The sequence below is a fragment of the Podarcis pityusensis genome, assembly GCF_964106645.2.
Source record: "Podarcis pityusensis genome assembly, chromosome: 18".
Classification (NCBI taxonomy): Eukaryota; Metazoa; Chordata; class Lepidosauria; order Squamata; family Lacertidae; genus Podarcis; species Podarcis pityusensis.
In genome coordinates, this window is record NC_138043.1 from 8,706,956 (window position 1) to 8,731,748 (window position 24,793).

Consider the following 24,793-nt stretch of genomic DNA (forward strand, 5'->3'; position numbering starts at 1 on the left):
TTCTGCATCACCCATCTCTCCGTCAGTTGCTCCTCCTTGCTTGTTCCTTGGCTGATCTGGAGAGCTTGCTGCCAGGGCAGAACTTTTGGGCAGTGGTCAGCGGTGCTGGGGCTCCCGGGCTCAGTCGGCTGGTACCCCTTTGCCCAATCCCTTCGCTCGCATGCGTAGAGAAAGCATGAACGAAGCGTTCAGAGCTGCATCTGCGCGTGATGTTGCTGCTAACCATCTGTCAGGTCAGCTTCCGCATGTCTCCCAAATCGCCCGAGAGCTCTAACAAGAGGCTACTGCATGAAGAATGAAAGCCCTGGGCTTTTCGGAAAACTCGAGATGGGGCCAAAGCACACCTTGGGTACTCCATGCATCCGTTCTTAAGTGTGCACGGGTTTCTTGTGAACTATGCATGAGCTTAGTGTCTTTTTGCCAGCGTTGTATGATGTGTGACGGTTTACTTCCCGTTCGTTTTTTAACAAAGCATGTGGCGTTTTTGCAGAGCGACGACAGCAAAAAAAAAAAAAAAAGGCAGGCCTCTGCCCCCAAGGAGAATACAGTCAACAATTTGACACAGGGATAAGAGGGAGCTGGGAAACGAGGAATGACTGGGGGACAGAGGACACACACTTGGTTTTGGGTTGTGTTCAGGCTTTGAAGAGTGGTTTTGAGAGGGGCAGAGGGGGCATCAGATACGAGTTCTCTAATGGAGTTGGGGAGGGGGTTAAAGGGGCTCTTGGAAGGGGTTGAACCTGAAAGCCCTGAGTTCAAACCTTGCCATCTGCAGTTAATAGGCTCAAGTAGCAGAGACTGGGAAGGACCCTGAAGGGAGAGATGGTCGGTCAGCAGAAACTCTGGACTCTGTTGACCAGTGGTCAGACTCAGTAGAGAGGGGGCTTTCTGTGTTCTCTCCCCTGCCTCAGCCACCCAATAACAAACTGCATTGCAGAAATAATATTGAGCAGGGTAATAATAATAATAATAATTTATAATTTATACCCTGCCCATCTGGCTGGGTTTCCCCAGCCGCTCTGGGCGGCTTCAAGCACAATATTAAAATACAGTAATGCATCAAACATTAAAAGCTTCCCTAAACAGGGCTGCCTTCAGATGTCGTCTAAAAGTCTGGTAGTAGTTGTTCTCTTTGACATCTGGTGGGAGAGTGTTCCATAGGGCAGGTGCCACCACCGAGAAGGCCCTCTGCCAGGTTCCCTGTAACTTGACTTCTCGCAGGGAGGGAACAGCCAGAAGGCCCTCAGCGCTGGACCTCAGTGTCTGGGCTGGACGATGGGGGTGGAGATGCTCCTTCAGGTATACTGGACCGAGGCCGCTTAGGGCTTTCAATGTCAGCAGCAACGCTTTGAATTGTGTGTATAAACATAAATTGCCCCCTTCCCGCATGAACAGTAGTTTGACAGTGGAACGGGCTCCCATGAGAGGTAGCGTACTCTCCTTCCTTTGAGGTTTTTAAGCTGAGGTTGGGGGGCCCGTCTCTCATGTATGATCTAGTAGAGATTCCTGGGTTGCAACAGGTTGGACTGGATGACCCTTGGGGTCCTTTTCAACCCCATGATTTCAGGATTCATATTCTTCAAAACTCTCAACGTTATTCTACAAGTAGAATTGAGAAACTTCCATTTAGCAGAATATTCAGTCTACTGTAATACGCAGTATTTCTTCCTTTGCGGCATTCGTTTGTTTTCTACAGCCAATTATCAAAACAAATGATGCTATTCATCCGATCCACATTTTGTGTTTTTTTCTCTTAATTTGCCCATCCACCTCCAATTAGCCTTTCAAAAGACCAAACCGTTTTTCGGTGTGGTTGAGACTCATCTACCAGATTCCTGGCTGTTGATAAAATCAAATAAGCAAAGACCAGCCTGACAGAAAAAAAGGCTTTTCCATCTTGCTTTATTCTTTCATTAATTGAGAGCCTGTGTGACGTAGTGGTTAGCTTGTCAGACTTGGGCCTTGGAGACCCGGGTTCGAATTCCCACATGGCCATGAAACTGGTGGGGTGGCCAGTCACTGCCTCGCAGCCTAACCTACCTCTCAGGGTGGTTGTGGGGATTAAGTGAGGGTGGTTAGGAGCATTCCCACTGCCTTGAGCTGCTTGGAGGAAAAAGTGGGGTGCAAGAAATGAAATTAAAAAATAAGAATAAGTTGCTTGAGGTTTTCGAGACCAATCTTTCCAAGGCGGCTATTTGCCAAACAGTACTTATGAATTTTAGACTCATGAATTTAACTCCCTGCGGGTGGCGCTGTGGGTTAAACCACAGAGCCTAGGACTTGCCGATCAGAAGGTCGGCGGTTCGAATCCCCGCGATGGGGTGAGCTCCCGTTGCTCGGTCCCTGCTCCTTCCCACCTAGCAGTTCGAAAGCACGTCAAGTGCAAGTAGATAAATAGGTACCGCTCTGGCGGGAAGGTAAACGGAGTTTCTGTTCGCTGCTCTGGTTCGCCAGAAGCAGCTTAGTCCTGCTGGCCACATGACCCGGAAGCTGGACGCCGGCTCCCTCGGCCAATAAAGCGAGATGAGCGCCGCAACCCCAGAGTCGGCCACGACTGGACCTAATGGTCAGGGATCCCTTTACCTTTACTCATGAATTTTAGACTCATGAACTTAACTACCTGCCCGACCCCAGTATTTAGCTGTCACCATTCTTGCTGTAAAAAAAATGAGTTGAGGTAAGATTAACAAATAAACTACGTGAACAGATTAAGAAAGATGGCTTTACCCCTGTGTGGTTTAGCATAACATATGCCAGTATTCCAGAAAATGAACATCAGCCCCCCTCACACCTCTGCATTTGGCTCAGTCTGGTCAATCTAAATTTAAAATTAAACATAAATTGCTATCTTCACTTTGAACGCCCCCCCCCCCCCCGTTCACCAATATACACATTATATTGTTTTATTGGTAACATAAGAGCCACGGGGTGAGCTCCCGTTGCTCGGTCCCTACTCCTGCCAACCTAGCAGTTCAAAAGCATATCAAAGTGCAAGTAGATAAATAGGTACTGCTCCGGCGGGAAGGTAAACGGCGTTTCTGTGTGCAATTTTTCTTGCCATGATTCTTTAGTTGGGGTTTCTTCAGTCTTCTATCCTTGTGCTACCAGAACTCTCGCGGCCGTTATCGCATACATGAAGATGTTTTTCAATATTTTGCCCTTTCCAATATGTTTTCCGAGCAAGATGTGTTCCAAAATGGCGGCCGTGCTCAAGGCGCTAAGCTCCCACCTGGCTTCTTTGGAAACCGCGTCTCCTTTCAGACACACACTCACAAGCAAAGCTGTTGGTTGGCGGGTTGTTACTTTTTTAGCTCAGAGCTCACGTTAATGATTCCAGATGCCGAGTTGAGCACTTTCCCTTTTGATTGAGCCGTTTAAGGAGGATAATAAACTGTGCCTAACAAGGCTGGGAACATTTCTCCAAACAGCCGCGCCGTCTATAGACCTGCGCTGCCGGCTCCCGTTGCCCTAACGTGCCAATTAGGTGCAGCATTTAGCATATGGCGCCCTGCTGTTTGCATTTGGTTTTCGTTTCCCTGAGTTTTTCCTCTCCCGGTTTGTTTCTCAGCGCTCCCCAAGGCTCCTGGAACCCCCATCGTGACGGAGACGACCGCGACGAGCATCACCATCACTTGGGATTCAGGGAACCCCGACCCTGTGTCCTACTACGTGATCGAGTACAAGTCGAAGAGCCAGGACGGACCCTACCAGATCAAAGAAGACATCACCACCACCCGCTACAGCATCGGGGGACTCAGCCCCAACTCGGAGTACGAGATCTGGGTGTCGGCCGTCAACACCATCGGGCAGGGGCCGCCCAGCGACCCCGTGGTGATGCGGACAGGGGAGCAGGCCCCCGCCAGCGCCCCCCGCAACGTCCAGGGCCGGATGCTGAGCGCCTCAACCATGATCATCCAGTGGGAGGAGCCCGTGGAGCCGAACGGTCAAATCCGGGGCTACAGGGTCTACTACACCATGGAGCCAGACCAGCCGGTCAGCAACTGGCAGAAGCACAACGTCGACGACAGCCTCTTGACCACCGTCAGCAGTCTCCTGGAGATGGAAACCTACACCGTTCGGGTCCTGGCTTTCACTTCCGTGGGAGACGGGCCACTCTCAGACCCGATCCAAGTCAAAACCAAGCAAGGAGGTGAGTTCTCGCCGAGCCAGTGTTGTGACTACAACGCGGGTCCCACCATCCGAATGCAGCAGGAATAATCATTTGCTAGGCGAGTGTTCACATGACAAGTCAATGTTGATTCCTATAAATTTATACAGTCATACCTCGGGTTACAGACGCTTCAGGTTGCGTTTTTTCGGGTTACGGACCGCCGAAACCCAGAAGTACCGGAACGGGTTACTTCCGGGTTTCAGCGGTCGCGCATGTGAAGAAGCGCTAAATTGCACTTTGCGCATGTGCAGAAGCGCTGGATCGCAACCCGCACATGTGCAGACGCGCCGTTGTGGGTTGTGAACGCTGCGGGTTGCGAATGTGCATCCCACATGGATCACGTTTGCAACCCGAGCGACCACTGTGATTTATATAAGTGTTGGGGAGGTGGGGACACACACAGGAAAACAACTTGCAAAAAAACAAGCAAGGAAGGGGGGGGGAATGCTTTCTTGTTTGTCCAATCTCTCCCCCTTCCTCCCTCCTTCCGTGAAAGCAGGGTGCTGGGCCCTGGTCCAGCAGGTCTCGTCTTACGTTCTTATATTCTTACCTACAACAACGTCTGGGTCTTTTTGTTTTTCCTGCTCTCATCAGTTCCCGGGCAACCCATGAACTTCCGTGCAGAAGCCAAGAGCGATAGTAGCATTTTGCTGACCTGGAGTCCTCCCCGCCAGGACATCATATTGAAGTACGAGCTGGTTTTCAAAGACGCCACGCAGGCAAAACCTGAGGTAAGTGCTTTTTTCGCGGGGGCTTCTTTGTGGTGGCTCCCCTGGTGACGGAATGCTCTCTTCAGAGAGACTCACCTGGCACTTGTGTTAGGACCCATTCAGGGCAAGGAGCAGAACTCCCCATCCTCCAAAGCCCTTTTCCAAAACAAAAACAAAAAACACATTCTTTTTATTTCTTAGAACAATCACGCTTCCTGAGCCCCACTTCCTGGCTCTCAGAACTATTTTCCATATCGATTTCATCCTGCTTCTTATGGCTTTATGCCGGCTTGCACTAAACATTGTTCTGGCACCGCTTCCGCGTCGATAGTTTTTAAGTTGTTTATTGATTGCATTTTATCGTGTTTAATTCAGGGGCTGCCTAGAGTAATAGCGAGGAAGCTTAATTCTGGCGGGGGAGTCTCTGTTTGGCCTTTGGTACCCGGACCAGACCATGCCCCTCTCTGTGGGCTCACCCCACAGTCCTTTTTAAGGAAATTTGTAATGTTTTGATATAGATAGATAGAGCAAGAAAAAAGAAAAAACACAAATACCAAATTACACACAGGAATAACCATAGACACATAATTTTCTTAACAAACAATAAAACATATATTGGTCTTAACACTAAAGACCCAACCTCCCATCTATTCCGTATTTCGATTTCATATTACTTATTGCCAATACACACTTTTATCATAATTAAACTTTTTCTTAATATATCTAATTTCTTATATCTACCTTGCAACTATTACTGAAGCTCCTCGAATGCTGCAACAGAATTTAAACTACTATATTTATTTTTTCAAATATTCTTTGAAAACCTCCCATTTTGAAACAAATTCCTGGTTTGATTTATTCTTTATTTTTTTCTGACAGACCGTCTAATTCGGCATATTCTGTCAGCTTTTGGATCCAATCTTGTATAGAGGGGATTTGTAATGTTTTGATGTTTTATTATGCTTTTATATCTGTTGGAAGCTGCCCAGAGTGGCTGGGGCAACCCATTCAGATGGGCGGGGTACAAATAATTAAATTATTGTTGTTGTTTTACCTGACCAGGATGTGCCCTTGAATGTAGATAATACCTCTTGCTTACCTGAGGATGGTAAGCAAATAAAATAATACGTGCCCCTCTCCGCGACATCGGTTCGGCTGAAAAGGGTTTTTGGATAGAAATCCAGATCTTTTTTTTTTTTTTTTTAATTAATATTTATTAAAGTTTCAGAAAGAATAAAATCACATTAGTAAACAAGAAAATTTTTACAAAAACAGAGAAAAATACACCATACAGAATACAAAATAGAAAAAAGAAAAAAAAGGAAAAAGAAAGAAAGAAAAAAAAAAGAGAGAAAACAGTTAAAAATAGTTCCGTCTTTTTGTAACCTCTTTTACATTCACTTGTTTCCCGGATTTCCTCATACCTCCCTCTTTTGTATTCCAATTCAGTTTGTAAGCTCAGCAATTTCTTTCCCTCCTTTTTAATTCCAATCCTAAATCTTAATATATTATGACATTAGATTTTTACCTATTTAAAAACCAATTTTTCCATTTCTCTTAACCTTTTTGATCCTAATCCTTAATCTTAATATATTTATAGCTTTAAAACCTGTACAGCTAGAAGCCACTTAACTTCAATCCAACATCACTCTAACATTCATTAATTTTGCAATGTTTCTGTAAATAATCTTTAAATTTCTTCCAATCTTCTTCCACCAACTCTTCTCCCTGGTCACGGATTCTGCCAGTCATTTCCGCCAATTCCATATAGTCCATCACCTTCATCTGCCATTCTTCCAGAGTGGGTAGCTCTTGTGTCTTCCAATACTTTGCAATGAGTATTCTTGCTGCTGTTGTAGCATACATAAAGAAAGTTCTATCCTTTTTTAACACCGATTGGCCGACTATGCCCAGGAGAAAGGCCTCTGGTTTCTTCAAGAAGGTATATTTAAATACCTTTTTTAATTCATTATATATCATCTCCCAGAAAGCCTTAATCTTTGGGCACGTCCACCAAAGGTGGAAAAATGTACCTTCAGTTTCTTTACATTTCCAACATTTATTATCGGGCAAATGGTAGATTTTTGCAAGCTTGACTGGGGTCATGTACCACCTGTATATCATTTTCATAATATTCTCTCTTAAGGCATTGCATGCCGTGAACTTCATACCTGTGGTCCATAACTGTTCCCAGTCAGCCATCATAATATTATGTCCAACATCTTGTGCCCATTTAATCATAGCAGATTTCACCGTTTCATCCTGAGTATTCCAAGAAATCCAGATCTTAATCATAAAGGCGCCGAGTCGTTTACTCTCGGCTGCCAGAGCAGTTGCAGCCCATAACTGGAGGAGCGTAAATATCGACCGGCGACATCAAAAAGTTTGGCAAAGTGCTCCTTTGGAGAAATGAGGCACGTGCAGAAGATAAAGGGCATTTGAGAATGCGCGGAAAGCGTTTGTTGACTCTGCTGGTGTAAAAAGATGGTGCCTGCCCCCCAGCCATGCTGAAAGGTGTAGTGGTTAGAGCGCTGGGCTGGACCTGGAAGAACTGGGTTCGAATCTCCGCTCAGCCATGAAGCTCGCGGGTTTTACCTTGGGCCAGTCACAGCTCTCAGCCTGACCTACCTCACAGGGTTGTTGCTGTGGGGATTAAATGAAGACCAGGGGGTCAGCACGTAAATGCTGTTTTGAGCTCCTTAGCGAGAAAGAAAGGGGGGGTGTAAATCCGGTAAAAACTAATAACTCAAAAAGGCCCATAATATATGAATCGCTCCGTCTCAAAACCTGTAAAAAATCTAAAAGAGAAAGGGAGTATTAAGATAATCTCTGTGTGTTGTTATCGAGCTGCCCTAAGCTGCCTCCTTGCATCTACAGTGGTACCTCGGGTTACATATGCTTCAGGTTACAGACGCTTCAGGTTACAGACTCCGCCAACCCAGAAATAGTGCTTCAGGTTAAGAACTTTGCTTCAGGATAAGAACAGAAATTGTGCTCTGGCGGCGCAGCAGCCCCCATTAGCTAAAGTGGTGCTTCAGGTTAAGAACAGTTTCAGGTTAAGAACGGACCTCCGGAACGAATTAAGTACTTAACCCGAGGTACCACTGTATCCTGTTTGTTTCATTTGTATATTCAAAAATGTTTAATATAGTTGTTGTTTTTAAGTGTAGTTCCCCCTCAGACCACCCCCGCCGCCCCCCCCCCGCTAGTTCCAGATGCTGCTGAATTGCAACTCCCATCACCATCGGCCATGCTTCTCATGAAATCATTTAATTGTACGGTTTGAAGGGGACCCCTAGGGGTCATCTAGTCCAACCCCTGGCAATGCAGGAGTCACAGCTAAAGAATCCCAGGCTGGTGGCCACCGAACCTCTGCTTAAAAACCTCTGCGGAAGAAGGGCTGACCCCCTTTCCAGGGCTGAAACCCATTCCACGCTGCTGAGGCTCATGGGAGTTGTAGTTCGGGAGCAACACAAACAGCGCATTCGCAAGAACTGAGCGTTCATTACAGGGAAAGGAGTATGCCTCTTGTGCCTGTTCACACTTTTTACACTTCGGTTTGTCTCCCCGTTTCCCCCCCACCCCCTTCTCATCTCCCCGCTGCCCCCCTTCTGCAGACGAGGACCTTTGACCCTGTGACCTCGTTCACCGTGAGAGACCTGAAGCCCAACACAGAGTATGTCTTCAAACTGGCTGCTCGCTCGGCCTTGGGCATTGGGGCCGAAACCCCGGAGGTCAGGGAGCGAACCCTGCAGGCTAGTAGGTGTCTTTTTTTCCTTTCCCCAAAATTCTCCGCCAGTGGGGGGGGGGAATCCCTTGTCTGGGAGGAGGTGCGGATGGTGGTCATGGGATGGTGAGCTCGGGGGGAAGGGGGAGCCGGAGGGCAGGCACGGGAAGCTGCGCACCTCAATTCGGTCCTTTCGCCTGGTCTCACCCCCTGGCACTTAATCCGAGGGTCTGTTTTGCTCTCTGGGCTCCGTTCGGTCCAAACCAGCTGGTGATCATGCGTGTTGTGTGGAAGTGTAGGCAGGTGGGCAGCCCGTCCTGGTCCCTCTGTCCGCACAGGTGTCTGCATTTAAACCCTCGTTTGCAGAGGGCACAGGTGCATAGCTGTCAACCGTCCCTTATTTGGCAGGAAAGTCCCTTATCCCAGCGCCGTTTCTCGCTGCTGTCCCTTATTGATGATGTCCCTTAAATTTCCCGGGTTTCAAAGGAAGCAGCTCCTCTCCCTCCCTCCCTGCCGGCCAGGGAGGAGGGAGGCTCCAACTGTGTTGCTTGGCTGCGTTGCTCACCCAATAAGGAGTCTAAGAACGACTGGGGGGTGGAGCTTGCATGCCTTGTGCTGATCAAATCAGCCGTGTTGCCTGGGGACTCGCCTTTGCTCAGCGCTTCCCAGCGCAGAGGTGACGGTGGTTTTCCTCGCTGCATCCCCTTTGCTGGGTTGCTGCGCTGTGGGAACCACTGCTTGAGGCTTCGTTTGGCCGCTGGCTGGGCTGCCTTTGGCTCGGAGGGGCTCAGAAGTTGAACATACCTGTGTCTGGAAAATCCCTTCTTTTGGCTGCTGATCCCTTATTTTCGAGGCTGCTGGTCCCTTATTTTCAAATCTGTAAGTTGACAGCTATGCACAGGCGCCTCTTGAAGGAACTGATGTAATTCCCCCTCCCTCTGCACCAAGGGAACATTGCACTTCTTCTGTTTGTCCCCAAACCAGAGGTCAGCTGCCTGCTTCCTTTAGGTTCTGAGCCATTTCTTTCAAATTCCAGTTCGTTGCCAAACTTTTTTAAGTGGCGAGAGGACCACCTGTAGCTGATGGGCAGGGTGGGTGGCTTGGGATGAATGGATGCGTGGCCTCTTAGTGGGTAGGGTGTAAGAGTTGCTGTTGTCCCATATCGGGGGCCTTGTGCCTGTTTGGCGAGAATGTCCCCGCACCGGCGCTTTTGTCAACCCGGCGCCTTCCAGGTGTGTTTCGAACTCAAAGCATCTGTGGCGTGTGCTGACCCACCCCCCTTTTCGACTGCGTTCCCACAGCGGTTTGTTCCATTTCCGTGGCTTCCGCCTAGCTGCCAAGTTTGTGTCTTGAGCTCTCGCACAGCATAAAAGCCGCCCGTAGCCGGACGAAGAGCGCGTTCATTCGCTCGCTCGCAGGAAAGGAGAAGAGTTCGCCGGTTATACGGAAGCTGAGCGCGAAACCTCTGTTCGGCTTTAGCTCTGGGTGTGGCTTTTACGCCGTGCCGAAGCTCAAACGCAACGTGGGGAATTGGCCCCTGGGGAACGCAGCCACCGAGAGGAGCACGTTGACAGCCACACGGGGCTTGTTGTGCAGAAGAAAGCAACAGAGCACCGATGAAGGGGAAGGGAAGTGGCTGGGAGCCAGCGCTCCTTTCTCGAACCCCACTGCCCTGCCGGCCCAATCCCTTGCCCATGATCCATGACGCTTTCTATCCTTTAGGACAAAGGCAGCCTTTCAGCCACCCTAACCCCTGAGTGGCGGAGGGCACTGGGATTAATGGTGACACCAGGATGCAATCTGGTGGTGGTTTTAGTTTAATGGATTGTCTCCCTTCGCTGTTGTTTCCCCCCTCCCCTCCACCCACCTCTCCCCCACCACCGGGGATGGCTACGATCCCTGGCTGGCAGCAATCTGGGCTTCTCGCGGATCTTTGCTTTTATTATTTTTTAAGAAACAACAACGGACGAGGTGGTTTTCACACACACCGGCACAAACATAACACAAACAAACCCTCCTTTCTCTCTCTCTCTTTCTCTCCCTCTCACTTTTTATTTTCTATTTTTCCAACCGCATGATTGGCTGTGGCAGGCTGTTCTCTGTGTCTCCCTGTCTTCTCTTATCTTCACCATTTTTTTAATAAAACAAAACAACCCACAAAAACTTGGCCAGGGCTTCAGAGTAGCCGTGGACGGCGTGGGGTTCCTTTGGGTTGGAGCGGAAAGCAGTTGTTGCAAAGGGTTCTCCTCCTCTCAAGGAATCCTGCCTTATGTCACAACTAGGTAACTCTGCCTCCCTCTAACAGCCTTGTAGAGTCGATTTTTCTCCCCAAGCTTCCTGTTGCCTCAGTTGTCTCTTCCTTGGCTTGATTTGGACGACTCTTCATTTCTGTTTTCTCCCTGACTTCCACACCTCGACTCTACCCTTGCCCTTGCGCATCGTGGCTTCAGCACCGCGTGAAACCGGAAACGTAGGTGCTGTTCTCCCATGGGTTATGCCTGTGGAGGATGCAAAATTACCGTATTTTTCGCTCTATAGGACGCACCGGACCATAGGACGCACCTTGTTTTAGAGGGGGAGAACAAGAGAAAAAAATTCTCCCCCTCTCTGCTCAGCGCGGCAGGAGAAACGGAGCCCTTCCATTTCTCCTCCCGCTTTGCTGAAGGGGCGCTGCGCAAAGAGGGGGAGAATTTTTTTTTTCTTGTTCTCCCCCTCTAAAACAAGGTGCGTTCAACTGTGGTGCCCCCCGAGCTTGTGGGGCTGGCAGTGGGGGGAAGCGCTGTTTTCCCCCACCGCCAGCCTCAAAGATCCCTGAAGCCTTTGGAGCACAGCGCGAGTTCCTGCTGTGCTCCGCAGGCTTCGGGTTCCTTTTGCTGAAGCCGGAAGAGCAAGACTCTCCTGGCTTCAGCGAAAGGAACCTGAAGCCTGCGGAACGCAGCAGGAACTCGCACTGCGCTCTGGAGGCTTCAGGCAGCTATCTTTGAAGCCTGGATAGCGAGAGGGGTCGGTGCGCACCCACCCCTCTCGCTCTCCAGGCTTCAGCGAAAGCAACGCGTAGCCTCCGGAGCGCGGTGGGAGCGCTCCCTCTGCGCTTTGGAGGCTTCACGTTGCTATCGCTGAAGCCACGGAGCCTGCATTCGCTCCATAGGATGCATACACATTTCCCCTTAATTTTTGGAGGGGAAAAATGCGTCCTACAGAGCGAAAAATACAGTATCTCTGTGCTCTTTGAGTGAAAATCCAGCTCATTTTGTGTTTGGGCGGGAAGCAGGGCTTTCTCTTTCCTTCCCCCTCCCCCCTTTTTAACCTTTATTAATGTTGCTAACAACCCAAAAGTGTGGTCGCAGGGTATTACTGCCATTGAATTCTACTCAGTATTGATCCAGAGCGGATTCCAATGTGTAGTTGGCAGAGTAACAACTTAAACACGTTGCAGGATTCCCCAAAAATAGACCAGAGGCAAATAATATATCATCCAGCAGAGCTTTACTAAAGGCAAATGAGCATAATGGTCACAAATCCAATACGGTCAGGATTGGCCCTGTCCATAAGAAATCCAGTTGCACCAGACTTAACTTAAACTTACGATAACTTATAATAAGTCTAAATCTTAACACTCTATACCAGGCATAGCCAAACTTGGCCCTCCAGCTGTTTTGGGACAACAACTCCCATCATCCCTAGCTAACAGGACCAGTGGTCAGGGATGATGGGAATTGTAGTCCCAAAACAGCTGGAGGGCCAAGTTTGGCTATGCCTGCTCTATACGGAACACCACACCAGAAGGAAGAGAGATAGAAAATGAACGTGAAACCTTCTGGCCTTACTTTTATAGTCAGCATGACCTTGACAGAAAGAGATAACAGGACCAGTTTAAGCCAGCGGCACTCAGCTTCTCGGAAGGAATAACCCAAACATCAGGAACCTTCCGCTTGTTTCTTTCACACACAGAAACTTCCAGAACCCTCTTGAATTAAGTAAAATAGGATAGATCTCTACACATCAGATCAATACTTCCTGTGCTACAAAATGCAAACTGACAATTATATCATACAAAGCAAGCAAGCAATAAATAATAAGAGACAGAACGAGTGATGCACTAGTACAGATCCAAACATCCATATTTACTCAGGTGGCATGGATGGTGAATGCTGAGCATCACAAAGCGCAGAAAATAAAAGTCCCACCAGAGGACATAAAAATGTCCTGGATGTTCCACGCCCCTGGATTCATGCAGTTTATGTTTGATTTTCTTCCCCCCGTAATAGCCAAAGTCAACACAGTCCTACGCAGATTTTTCAAAGTTTACCACTGCTGGACAATCGAACTCCTGGCTGCAGTGAGCACTCACGTCAAAAGTCCTTCAGAGCGATAAGCTTTCATGTTGCCCGTCCACGTACTCAGTAATGACACTTGTGGGGAAGCCTGAACAGGCAAATTGATTATTTCAGAAATTTATTTGAGTACTTGGGACCAGAATAATGAAACCAGAGGGCATTCCCACCAAAGATAATAGAATGCCCCTCAAGAGTTCACTACCATTCCAGCAATCATGTGTCGATTGCGATGTGATCAGAGATACCTACACAGTTGTGTGATGCCATCTATGCAAAACAGGGCCTTTTTTGCGGTGGCTCCCCTTTTGTGGAATGCTGTCCCCAGGGAGGCTCACTGGGCGCCTTCACAACATATCTTTAGGCGCCAACCAAAAGCAGGCCCTTGACTAATTAAACCATTAATGACCTTATATGGGTTGTTGCTTCATTTGTCATTATGCTGTTTTTTGTGTTTTTATACAGTAAAACACTCTGCAGTCTGAGGATGAAAGGTGGTCTATAAATTTAATAATTCGATAAATAACTTTGAGGGAACGTTCCCTCACATATGATGAAACAGGTTTATAGGATTTAGCTGGACTTGTCTCCAGAGAAGGTATAGTTTATTCTCCGCATTTTATATGAGCCAATTTGTCCCCTGGCAGTTATACCTGAGCTAGGGATGCAGGTAGCACTGTGGTCTAAACCACTGAGCCTCTTGGGCTTGCCGATCAGAAGGTTGGCGGTTTGAATCCCTGTGACGGGGTGAGCTCCCGTTTCTCTGTCCCAGCTCCTGCCAACCTAGCAGTTCAAAAGCACGCCAGTGCAAGTAGATAAATAGGTACCACTGCAGCAGGAAGGTAAACGATGTTTCCATGCGCTCTGGTTTTCATCACGGCGTTCTGTTGCGCCAGAAGCAGTTTAGTGCTTCTGGCCACATGACCCAGAAAGCTGTCTGTGGACAAACGCCGGCTCCCTCCACCTGAAAGTGAGATGAGCGCCGCAACCCCATAGTCGCCTTTGACTGGACCTAACTGTCCAGGGGTCCTTTACCTTTTGCATTTACCTGAGCTGCTTATATCCAGATATAATTTTAACCTGAAGATTCCACCTCCATTCTCCTGCTCTCTGCTGTTCCCAACAAACCTATGGAAGCTACTATGCATCAAAAGCACCTACATGCTAGGAAAAATTGGAGAAAGGTGTCTGCAGAAAGCCAACAGAAGCTCTTTTAAAGCTGAGCAGATGTCCCTTTTGGATTTTCTGAGAATTAGGAAGCTCTGGATTTTAGCAGGGAGAAGGTTTGGGGCGACAGCTCTTTCCGGTGAATGTTGTACAAATGGGGGTGGGATTGATGGGTGCACAAAGGTTACCCTAATGCACGTTAAGCTGAGGTGCAGATGTGCCCTGAGTAATGGTGTAAAAGCTCTTCAGGCAAAACAGTGCTCAGATGATAACGAATAGTGGTTGTTGCCTCTCCCCAGAAACCGTGAAGTTTGCTGGCAAACAACAGGAAAGAAAGTTCATTTCTGCTTTGGTTTTCCTCCCTTTCTTTTGCATATAAACCTACGTCTTAGAAATACAACAAGGCTATAGAGAAAAGGTGTGCGTTGTGGAAGAATGGTGTTTGGGTCCAGTGGATGGCAGTTAATTGAAAATCTAGGGGGTACTCTAGTTAAGTTACATTTTAGCCAAACTGAAAATACGCAGTAGTTAAGGATGGCTGGATGGGTAGTTAGAGGGATAGATAGATAGATAGATAGATAGATAGATAGGATAGAGGAAAAGAGATGAGGTTGGTTAGTTAGTTGGATGGATGGATGAATGGATTATAGAGAGATAGATGATAGATATGATAGATGATAGATAGATGATAGATAGATAGATAGATAGATAGATAGATAGATAGGTGCCTAGATAGACGGATTTAGAAGATGTCTTGCTTGGAGTCATCTGATCCATGGTAAAACCTTTGCAAAATCCCCACCCCGCTCACATACACACCATTTATATTTTTGCATCCTCCACAGTTATAAATCTGCCCCACAGCAGCAGGTCCTATGAGGACAACATCCATCCAAATAATCTCACCCAAAGTTTTTCAGAGGCCTCACGCGCTCGTGGCAGTGGTGGTGGTGGTGGTTCTGTTGCCTTCCTGTTAAATGTTTGGTTCTCATATCTGTCCCATGCGAAACAAAGGGCGTGGGAAAAGCGGTCCTCTTTGGTGGTTTTCCGCAGGCATGCTGTTTCGCTGCTAACGGAGGAAATGTGGAGATGACCCGAAAATGGGTCTTTGTCTTGTAGTGCTGTTGTTTGTTGGTTTGGTTTGGTTTGGTTTTGAAAAATGAAACAAGCATCAGTAGAAGAAGCAGTGTGGGACCGCGGTTAACCTTTCGACTCAGTGCTTTCCTCCTTAAAAGAGGAGGATCCCTCCCCATCACAACTTAGGAGAGGCGTCCCTGGGAATCCTTTGGGAGCTGAGGAACCAGGGAAGAAGTTGTCGATGGTTCTGGGTTTGCTTCAAGCTTCCTTGCATGTACCCCTTGGAGAGACCCTCTCACCACATTTTGGTTCTTTTGTGTGTGAAAAGCACCTAGGTTTTTGTGATGGGGTGCAGGGATATCACCATTTCTCTCTCTCTCTCTCTCTCTCTCTCTCTCTCTTTCCCTTTCTTTCTTTCTCTCTCTCTCTTTCTCTCTCTCTCTTTCCTTCCTTCCTTCCTTTCTCTCATTAATTAGTTCAGAGAGGATTTGCTTCCTGGCTTGAAGACCTGGTTTTGGGTTGGGGTGGGGATAAGAAGAGGAGCGGGGCTTTGTAACGTGGTCTTGTAACGTGGTGAAACCAATTCTTTTTGTTTCCTGGCTGGCTGTTGGAGGAACGAGTTCAATTCTTCCCTGATCCCGGCGGCATCCTTCGGCGCTCAGACCTCCCATCTTGGGACAGGCTTTTTGTGTCTCTCCTTTACCCACCCCCATGCAGTCGTCCCCCCCAACTCCATACAGCTCCCTCCCCGCAGTCTCAACATCATGGCCGAGACCCTTTCCTCCTTTTCTTCCTTCTCTAGCTGGCATGCCTGTTCAAACGCATGGGGAACCAGAGCCTTGCTCAATCTGCGGTAGATTTTATTTCTCCCTTCCTTTCTCTTTTCTGGGCGTATCCGCAGGGGCTGTCCTCCGTAGTGCTTAGATCCTCCCTCCCTGCAAAAGTTTACGTCCTACATCGAAGGCACTGCGATACCTCTTCAAACAAGCATGGCTTCTTCCCCCAAAGGATCCTGGGAGTTGTAGTTTTCTAAGGGTGCCAAGAGTTGTCAAGAGACCCCCTATTCCCCTCACAAAGCTGCAATTCCCAGAATGGTTTAAAAGCCAATGCCTCTTCGCAGGGAACTATGGGAACAGCAGCTTCACAAGGAGAAGAGGAAGCCTACTAACAACTCTCAGGACCCTTAACAAACTAAAGTGGTACCTCCGGTTGTGGACAGGATCCGTTCCAGAGGTCCGGTCGGAACCCGAGGTTTCTGCAACCTGAGGACCGCTTCTGCGCATGCGCGGTCTACTGCCTTTGCGCATGCACGCACAGTGAAACCCGGTAAAATACTTCCGGGTTTGCCGCGCACGCATTCTGAAGTTTACGTAACCTGTACAGCTCTCCCGGGATTATTTGGGGGAATCCATGGCTGTTTAAATTGGGATTACTAAAATGGAATTAAACTGCTTTAAATGTGCACTGTGAATGCAGCCTAAGTTAAATTAAGAGTGTCATAGAATCACAGAATTGTAGAGTTGGGAGGGACCCCAAGAGTCATCTAGTCCAACCCCCTGCAATGCAGGAAACTTTTGCCCAATGTGGCGCTCGAACCCACAACCCTGAGATTAAGCGTCTCCTGCTCTACTGACTGAGCTATCCGTCGACTTGTTTTTTTTAAGACAGTGTTGCTATTAATGAACCTGCGGTATGAATATCATACCTTAGGTCCATTGATGGACCTATGAATATCAATGGGATCTACTCTGAGCATGCCTAACATTGGATTCAATGTCTACTCTTGAGAATTAGTAACATTAACTGCAACTCTTTGTTTTTTCCTTCCTTGGTGTGCAGAGAGTGAGCTCTGAAAATATGGACACTGTGTTATTCTGTCATTCAGGCTAACCCAGGCGAAAGCAAATTCATTCGCTGCTACTGATTGCTTTTCAGCCTATTGGCCAGTGCCAGTGTCGTCACCCGACACTCACAGCAAGGTGCATTGCATTTTCCTTGTGATTCCTTTTTAGTAAGGTTCGCCAAGGTTAGTCTTCCCCAACGTGGTGCCCTCCAGATGTTTTGGACTCGGTTTCCCATCAGCCCTACCCAGTGTGGCTGGGGATGATAGGAACTGGTGCCAGAACACATAACACCTGCCCTGATTGAAGAAGCTCCTAGGTTCAGGGGCTTGGGCAGGTGCTAGCAATGCCAGCGCTGACGCTAGAGTAGGGGGGAAATACCAAGCCTGTCTTCCCACCATATGTATAAAGTGCATCACTTCCCCCAAAGAATTCAGGGGGTTAGACTGGATGACCCCAGGGGGGCCCCCATCCAATTCTACAATTCTGTGAAATGTCCTTGCATGCAGCCCCTGTCTTCCTTCGTGTTTCCGCCACTCTGCCCCACTGGCAGAACAGCAGCAACTGAATTTGTTCCTAATTCATCCCCAGCTCCCCGCTACCCTATTAGAAAGCATTGTTCAGAATAGGTGTTTGCACGACCCGCAAAGGGAGGTAACAACACAACAAAATTGAAACCAGGAGCAACTATTTAGGCACATTTATTTGGAATCGAGTTGAAACGATTCTGTTCAGTTAATTCAGCAAAAGTAGAACTGTAGAGGGGGAAGGGACCCTGCGGGTCATCTAGTCCAACCCCTTGCAATGCAGGAATCTCAACTGAAGCATCCATGGAAGGTGGCCGTCCAACCTCTGCTTAAAAACCTCCGAGGAAGGAGAGGCCACCACCTCCTGGGAGAGACCGTTCCACGGTCGAACAGCTCTTACCTTCAGAAGGTTCTTCCTAATGTTTAGTTGAAATCTCCTTTCTTGTAACTTGAAGCCATTGGAGAAAACTATAGCTTGCTCCATCTTCCATATGACAGCCCTTTGAAGATGCGGGTGGCGCTGTGGTCTAAACCACTGAGCCTCTTGGGCTTGCCGATCAGAAGGTCGGCGGTTCGAATCCCCACGACGGGGTGAGCTCCCGTTGCTCGGTCCCAGCTCCTGCCAACCTAGCAGTTCGAAAGCACGTCAAAGTGCAAGTAGATAAATAGGTACCACTCCGGCAGGAAGGTAAACGGCGTTTCCGTGCGCTGCTCTGGTTCACCAGAAGTGGCTTAGTCCTGCTGGCCACATGACCCGGAAAAACTGCCTGCGGACAAACACCGGCCCCCTCGGCCTGTAAAGCGAGATGAGCACCCCAGAGTCGTCTGCGACTGGACTTAACTGTCAGGGGTCCCTTTACCTTTGTTGTCTCCAAATATCTTGATCCAGGGATGCCAGCTTTTCAAAGTCTGGTATTCTCCAGTGCCTTACTGCTGCCCCCTTGCCAATTCGCACCCCACTGGATAATCCCACCCCCCACTTTGGAAACCACTGTACCAAACGCCAGGCCTGTGCTGGATTTCTAAGAAAACCTTCCCGGAATTGTGGTTTGATGCTAAAGCCTCTGGCCTTACGAGCAGCCGGGATAAAGCTTCAATACGGATACACCTTTCTCTTATTCTCTCTCTCTCTCTCTCTCTCTCTCTCTCTCTGATTTCATGCTTCTCTTTTCTTTCCCTCGCCCCCTGCCTGCGATTCTCCTCCGTCTCAGCTTTTCACACGCAAGCGTGCATGGTTTGGGCAATATTTCATTTCCCTACCCCCCCATCCTCCCCCCGCATGCCAGCACATCCCGCTGCACCATTTTCCGTGCTACTCCGCCAGGGTGGCGTTCCCGAGCATCAAAAACCCGTTTTTTGTTTAAAAAAAAATCCATTAAACTAAAGGTAAAGTATTATTTTTTGATCTTGCGAAAGAATTCTGCCTTTAACTCTTCAAGTACCAGAGACAATAGACTGTAGAACACCTGGAGGAAAATCTAGTGGGACAAAAAGAAAATTGGCTGGGAGGGACCTAAAAAGTAATTTTTCAAAAAGGAAACCACATCAGTGATTATTGGAGGATATGTTGCCATTTCTAACCCAACAGTAAAAGTGACAGATTTGGGCTTTGCTCTTGCTGGGCGATTGGTTCCCTTAGAAGTAATAATAATAACAACAATTTATTTTCAGTATTTTTGGGAAGCGCTAACCCATTCAGAGGACTTTCACGGGCGTGCAAAGTGCACGGGACAGATTTGTAGGGAAACACTGAGGGCGGGATGAAGAGAGAGCCCCCGCCCCACCCCTCCAGAGCTTTTGACTCTGTTGAAAACACATTTAAGGGGAGAAAAGGTTGTCTTTCTGATTTAGAACTCTTAAAGAGTTGCAAGCTTGCACCACCACCCGCTTTCTGCGCATAGAATAAGCCAGTGACATCGAACAGATGTATACAAAGTCTATGGTACCTAAAGGGTTAAAAACAAACAAACAACAACAAGTAAAGCCACTTTGCATTTGGTACATGGCAACTCAGTGAAGGGGCCCAATTCTTGAGGCCTGGACAGTCATCTTTTAAGGCCGCGTGAAAGCAGCCGCAGAAGGTGAGTACTGGCTGGTCTCAAGCGGATTCACAAATACAGCCCAACCTGTTACCTTTCCCGCATGCTCGGCACCCCTCTCTCTCTCGGCCACGCTCCACGCAGCTCTGGGCACGCTCCCCTACTCCTGGCGGCCTTCGGGAAACCCCACGGGGGGTGGGGGGAGGAAGGAGGCGCAGGACAAGTGAGTTGGAGGTGGGCGAAGGCCTTTTTCGGAGCTCTCTCCAAAGTTCTGACCTTGCTCCAATCGCTGCAAAACCTCCTGCGTCCTCTGTCTCTCATGCAACGCACACATGCAGACAGACACCCCTGGATTTGCACAGGTTGGGCTGGATTGTGATGGAAAGGCCATGAAACCCCTCCGAGGGGTTCTCCTGCGCAGACGATGCGGTCCAGACAAGTAGGAGCTGTGGTTCTTCTGCCTCCCCTGCTTTGCTTGGACAGGAGGAAGTCCCCTGTCTCCTCGCCTGTTTCCCTGCCCCTCTAAGGAATGAAGGCGTTCACACATGCACACGCACACCGTGTCTTCCTCTCAGAGCTCTTAGAGGGGTGAGTGAGCAGGGCTATCCTCTGAAATAGCAGTACAGCCAAAGAAACTCTGCACTCTGCTTTTATTTTTATAAAACATTATTTTGGACCGGGGCTGGACTTTACTCTTTTCTGGTACTGGCTGGGGGGGGGGGGGTTGGCTCAGAATGCAAACAGGAAAAAAGGGGGGAAGAAGTTGGGTAGGTGAGGCCAGGTCTGACTCTGCAGTGGGTTTCTGGAAAGTTTTAGCTGAAGAACCGTCCCATGGTTACAGGCAGTTGAAAGAGCCAGAGTCGGCCCGCGAGGGCAGCCGCTTTTAGGCATTGAGAAGAAGTCTTCTCCCTGATCAGAGCAAAAGGCGGGTGAGTTGGGCGCTGCGGGTGAGCTCCCAGGTTCGCTGGAGAAAAGGCGCAGGGAAAACACTAAGGATGAGTTATTCTGCATATTCCGAAGCTAAGCAATTTACCGTATTTTTCGCTCTATAGGACGCACTTTTTCCCCTCCAAAAATTAAGGGGAAATGTGTGTGCGTCCTATAGAGCAAATGCAGGCTGAGCGGCTAAGCCCAAAGCCAAAACAGGGAGAGGGAGCGCTGCGCAGTGCTCCGTCTCCGGTTCTAGCTTGGGGTTAGCTGCGCAAAGCCTCCGCAGGGCAGCAGAGTGCCTTCACCCCGCTGCTCTTCGGAGGCTTCTAAGGCCTCGCTCCGGGGGCTTCAGGCAGCTATCCGCAAGCGTTCAGAGCGCAGCAGGAGTTCCCGCTGTGCTCGGAAGGCTTGCGGATAGCCGCCTGAAGCCAGGAGAGCGAGAGGGATCGGTGCGCACTGACCCCTCTTGCTCTCCAGGCTTCGCTGGAGAGGCGCTGCACAGTTTTCCCTCTCTGCGCAGCGCCCCTTCAGCGAAGCGGGAGGAGAAATGGAAGGGGCTCCGTTTCTCCTGCCGCTTCGCTGAAGGGGCGCTGAGCAGAGAGGGGGAGAAATTTTTTTTTCCTGTTCTCCCCATCCTATGGTCCGGTGCGTCCTATAGAGCGAAAAATACGGTAGGTGCTTCAGTTTAAAGACAACAGGGCGCCAGTTCTGCCCTGTAGAAAGGAAAACACAACTCGGAGTCTCTCCAGAATAATGCGTTGGAGCTCTCCAAACCATTTGCCCGCGCCCCCGCCACAGAAAATAGCAGACCTAGCCGAAAGGCAACACGCAGAGATCTGCATTTATCGCTGCAGTGCAAAACCAAGAGGCCGAGGAGGAAACGGAAACTGTTCTGAAGAGGACGCATAAAGCCCTGAGTTCGAATCCCGACATCTCCTGGTCAGGACGGGAGAGTCTTCTGCCATGTGACGGCACCGTCCCCCTGCGGACAAGGGCTGTCTTTGAGGAAAGCCCAGATGGTGGGGGCATCAAGTGAGTTAGTGTCTCGTTCTTTTGAGGAGGCAGAACATTGGAGGAATGCCTTAGAAACCCACCAGGAGTGCGGTCTGGTCTCCGCCGCACCATGCGACCTTAGCACTCTCGTAAGAAAGTCTTATAAAGTTAGCCGATGCGCGGAAGGTAGGTAAAACAGACTACGAGGACTCTGGAAGTACTTGATTTATACCTTTTTGTATAACTAGAGAGATTATTATTATTTTATTTTGTTACAATCATTATTTCCCTTCTTTTGAATTTGTCCCCCCTTTAATGCAGTGACTTGCTTTCGTTACTAATTTTCCGTTGCTGCCCCAAGCTTGCCGTTTGCTTTTTAGTACCGTCTCCCACCCCCCACGCCACCCCCAGCTTTCTTTTGAATGTCTGGTGTGTTGGAAGAACATTAATCCAGGGGTTGTTTAGCAAGTTGCTTGGACTTTTTTACTCACAAAGCGGTGCTCTAATAAAAAGGCTCTAAGGCCTGGGTTTGCCCACTATGCTGTGAAGGTCTGTGGAAGCTTGCGAGGGTGGGGGGAAGAAGAGAGATGAGGCCCCAAAATACAACTCCCCAAACCTCACAGTTACAAGAGGAACCCCGTGGCCTCTATCTAAAGTTGGTTTTGGAGGATAAAAGACAGCTAGCCTAGGCTGCTTGTGACCTTAATAGCGTACAGCGGACACTCGGGTTACGAACGTGATCTGTGCGGGATGCACGTCCGCAACCCGCAGCGGCACGCCTGCACACACGCAGGTTGCGATTTGGCGCTTCTGCGCATGCGCGACCGCCGAAACCCAGAAATAACCCGTTCCGGTACTTCCGGGTTTCGGCGGTCCGCAACCCAAAAAAACGCAACCTGAAGCGTCTGTAACCTGAGGTATGACTGTACTTAGTTACAGGTACACCCACCCCTTGGCTAATTTAAGAAACCTCCATTTGGACTGCAACCCCGATTTGCAAAGTAGAAAAGCTTTGCCCCTCTCCCTCCGCCCCGCCGTGGTCCCGATCTAGAGCACTGCAGCTTTGCAGTACAAAAAAAAGTCTCATCCGAATTAATGGAAGCGTTGCTTTATTTATTTTTGTATTGGGTTGGGGAAACCAACCCTACATCTCAAGGGGAAGAACGGGGCAGTTAAGATCACAAGCTGGAGCAGTGCCAGAATTTGGGGGGTGGAGGGGGGAGAAGATGAGAATATCGTCTCCGAATTCAGAACTCAACTCTCTCTGTATCTCGAAAGCAGCTTTGTAACAAAGCCCGGTGGATGTGTGTCTAGCCCAGCCAACTTTCTGTTTAGTTTTGCCTAACCTCAGTATTCATTGAAATCCTGGTTCCAGTTGTTATTCCAGCAACCCAACAGCTGTATTTCCACCTGAGCTGGGAGACTTGAGGCATAAATTTAGGAGGAGAGCAAAATCAGAAGGATGGATCCAGAGATTCATCACAAGTGATAACTGATTGACGCTGTGTGTGTGTACTCATTTTCAGAGTAGACCTCTCCAGCGTAAGTCAGAGGTGACCCATTGAAATTAATGGATGCAATTTACTTAGGCCTGTTCATTTCGGTGGGTCTACTCGTGAGTAGAGCTTAGTTGGCTATAACTCTTCTGTTGCTCCAGGAAGACCCTCCTGATTTCCCTCCCCCTGTTGAAACAGGGTAGGCTGTTCTCCCCATGTTTGAACAACTTTGGGGGGAAAGAAAGAAGAAAATGCAAAATTGCCATGCAAAATTAGGACCGTAACCCCAGTGTGAAGAGAGCTGCCTTATGAAAGACTCCCTTCTTTTTCCAGCAAATCTTTACGCCGCGAGCATTGCAGCTCTTTGGCAACTGGGGGACTTTAACTTCATTTGCATATCAGACCTGGAAGGAATTACTTGCTGGTTTGCAGCGAGCCCTCCAAACCCCCTTTTGAGCAGGTGTTCAGCAAGAGGAAGGGGGGCTGAGGACCGGCGTAGGTCAGCGACAGAGCATCGGTTTTGCATGCACAAGGTCCAGGGGTCAGGCATCTGGCATCTGCTGGTAGGGCTAAGAATGTCCAATTCCTGGAACTTCGGGACAGCTCCTACAGTGCTAGCCACCACTTTAGAGAGCCCAATGGGACAATGATCTGACTTACTTTAAGGCAGTTTCCTGTATATGCCAGCTCCACTCAGAACCATGAGGACTAGAACAAGGGTCAGCAAGGTTTATCTTGCCTGGGCCGGATCGGTCCCGCAGTGATCCCTCTGTGGGCCGGATCCTGTGATTTTCAACATCTGTGCAGACGCAATTTTTGGCGCGGCGGAAGCGACTCCCCTGCACCGGTTTAGTGCAGCACAGCTCGGTTTGGGGGCGGCTCGTGGGCCGCTTCTGGCCCACGGGCCTTAGGTTGCAGACCCCTGGACTAGAACCTTACACTTACAGAAGGACCGCAGTTCCGTGGTAGAGCACAGTCTTTGCATGCTGAAGTTCCCAGGTTCAGCGCCCATCATCTCCAGTTAGGACTGGGAACGCTGCCTGCCTGAAATCGGGCAGAGCTTCTGCCAGTCAGTGTAATCCGTCTTGCGCCAGATGTTGCAGAGACGCAAAGCACCTTGCTATGCTTCTGTGCAGCACCCAGTTGGAGGGACCCCCTTTGCAGTTCTTCCCTGGGGGGGGAATTGGCAGCCGGGAAGCGGGGAAGAAAAAGTTGCCCTCCTTGCTGCGGCCTCCAAATAGTCTTTTGCAGATAAAGGCCACGTCTTCCCCCAAAGCAGCAGAGCTACTCGGGAGTAAGCAGCACCGCCTGCTGAAATGTGTAGCAGCAGACTGGACTGCTTAATAGTCAAGCGGATCTGATGGCCTTCCTTGGTCAAAGGATCTGTCTGAGGAAGGATCTGTCTGCCCATTTTGTGCAGCAGAAACGACCCGTTTCCTTGCTTCATTTTTCTGCTGGCCTACAGCACCTGCGGAAGTTTCTCTTCCCCGTGTGAAGAACTGGAGGAGGTGTCCAATCCTTTGGACCGGGGAGAACCGAGGGAAATTTCCCCTTGCTGCTTTTGTGGAAGCACTCAGAGAATCGCAGCAGGATCCACCACCTACGTGGGTTTTTCCTATTAAAAATGGGCACGATCTCTTCCGGCGTGGGGAGGGGGGACCCTGTCTCCCCGTCTCCCAAATCCACGTAGATGAGCAATTCTGACTGTTGAGATTGGCCACATTCACACCGTAAAGCTCTGTGCTGCTGCTTTAAACAGTCACAGCTTTCCCCTCAAAGAA

The 24,793-nt window shown here is 49.0% G+C and overlaps 1 protein-coding gene across 11 annotated transcripts in view; it reads left to right on the forward strand.

Moving 5' to 3' along the window:
* The window catches only part of PTPRS (protein tyrosine phosphatase receptor type S), a 186,295-nt gene that overhangs the window by 84,013 nt on the left and 77,489 nt on the right, over positions 1–24,793 (forward strand). For all 11 annotated transcript variants that reach the window (XM_080988706.1, XM_080988712.1, XM_080988710.1 and 8 more), the window contains exons 7-9: positions 3,569–4,150; positions 4,766–4,902; positions 8,499–8,640. In XM_080988706.1, coding sequence (XP_080844832.1) covers positions 3,569–4,150; positions 4,766–4,902; positions 8,499–8,640 — 861 coding nt within the window. The remainder of the gene's footprint in view (positions 1–3,568; positions 4,151–4,765; positions 4,903–8,498; positions 8,641–24,793) is intronic.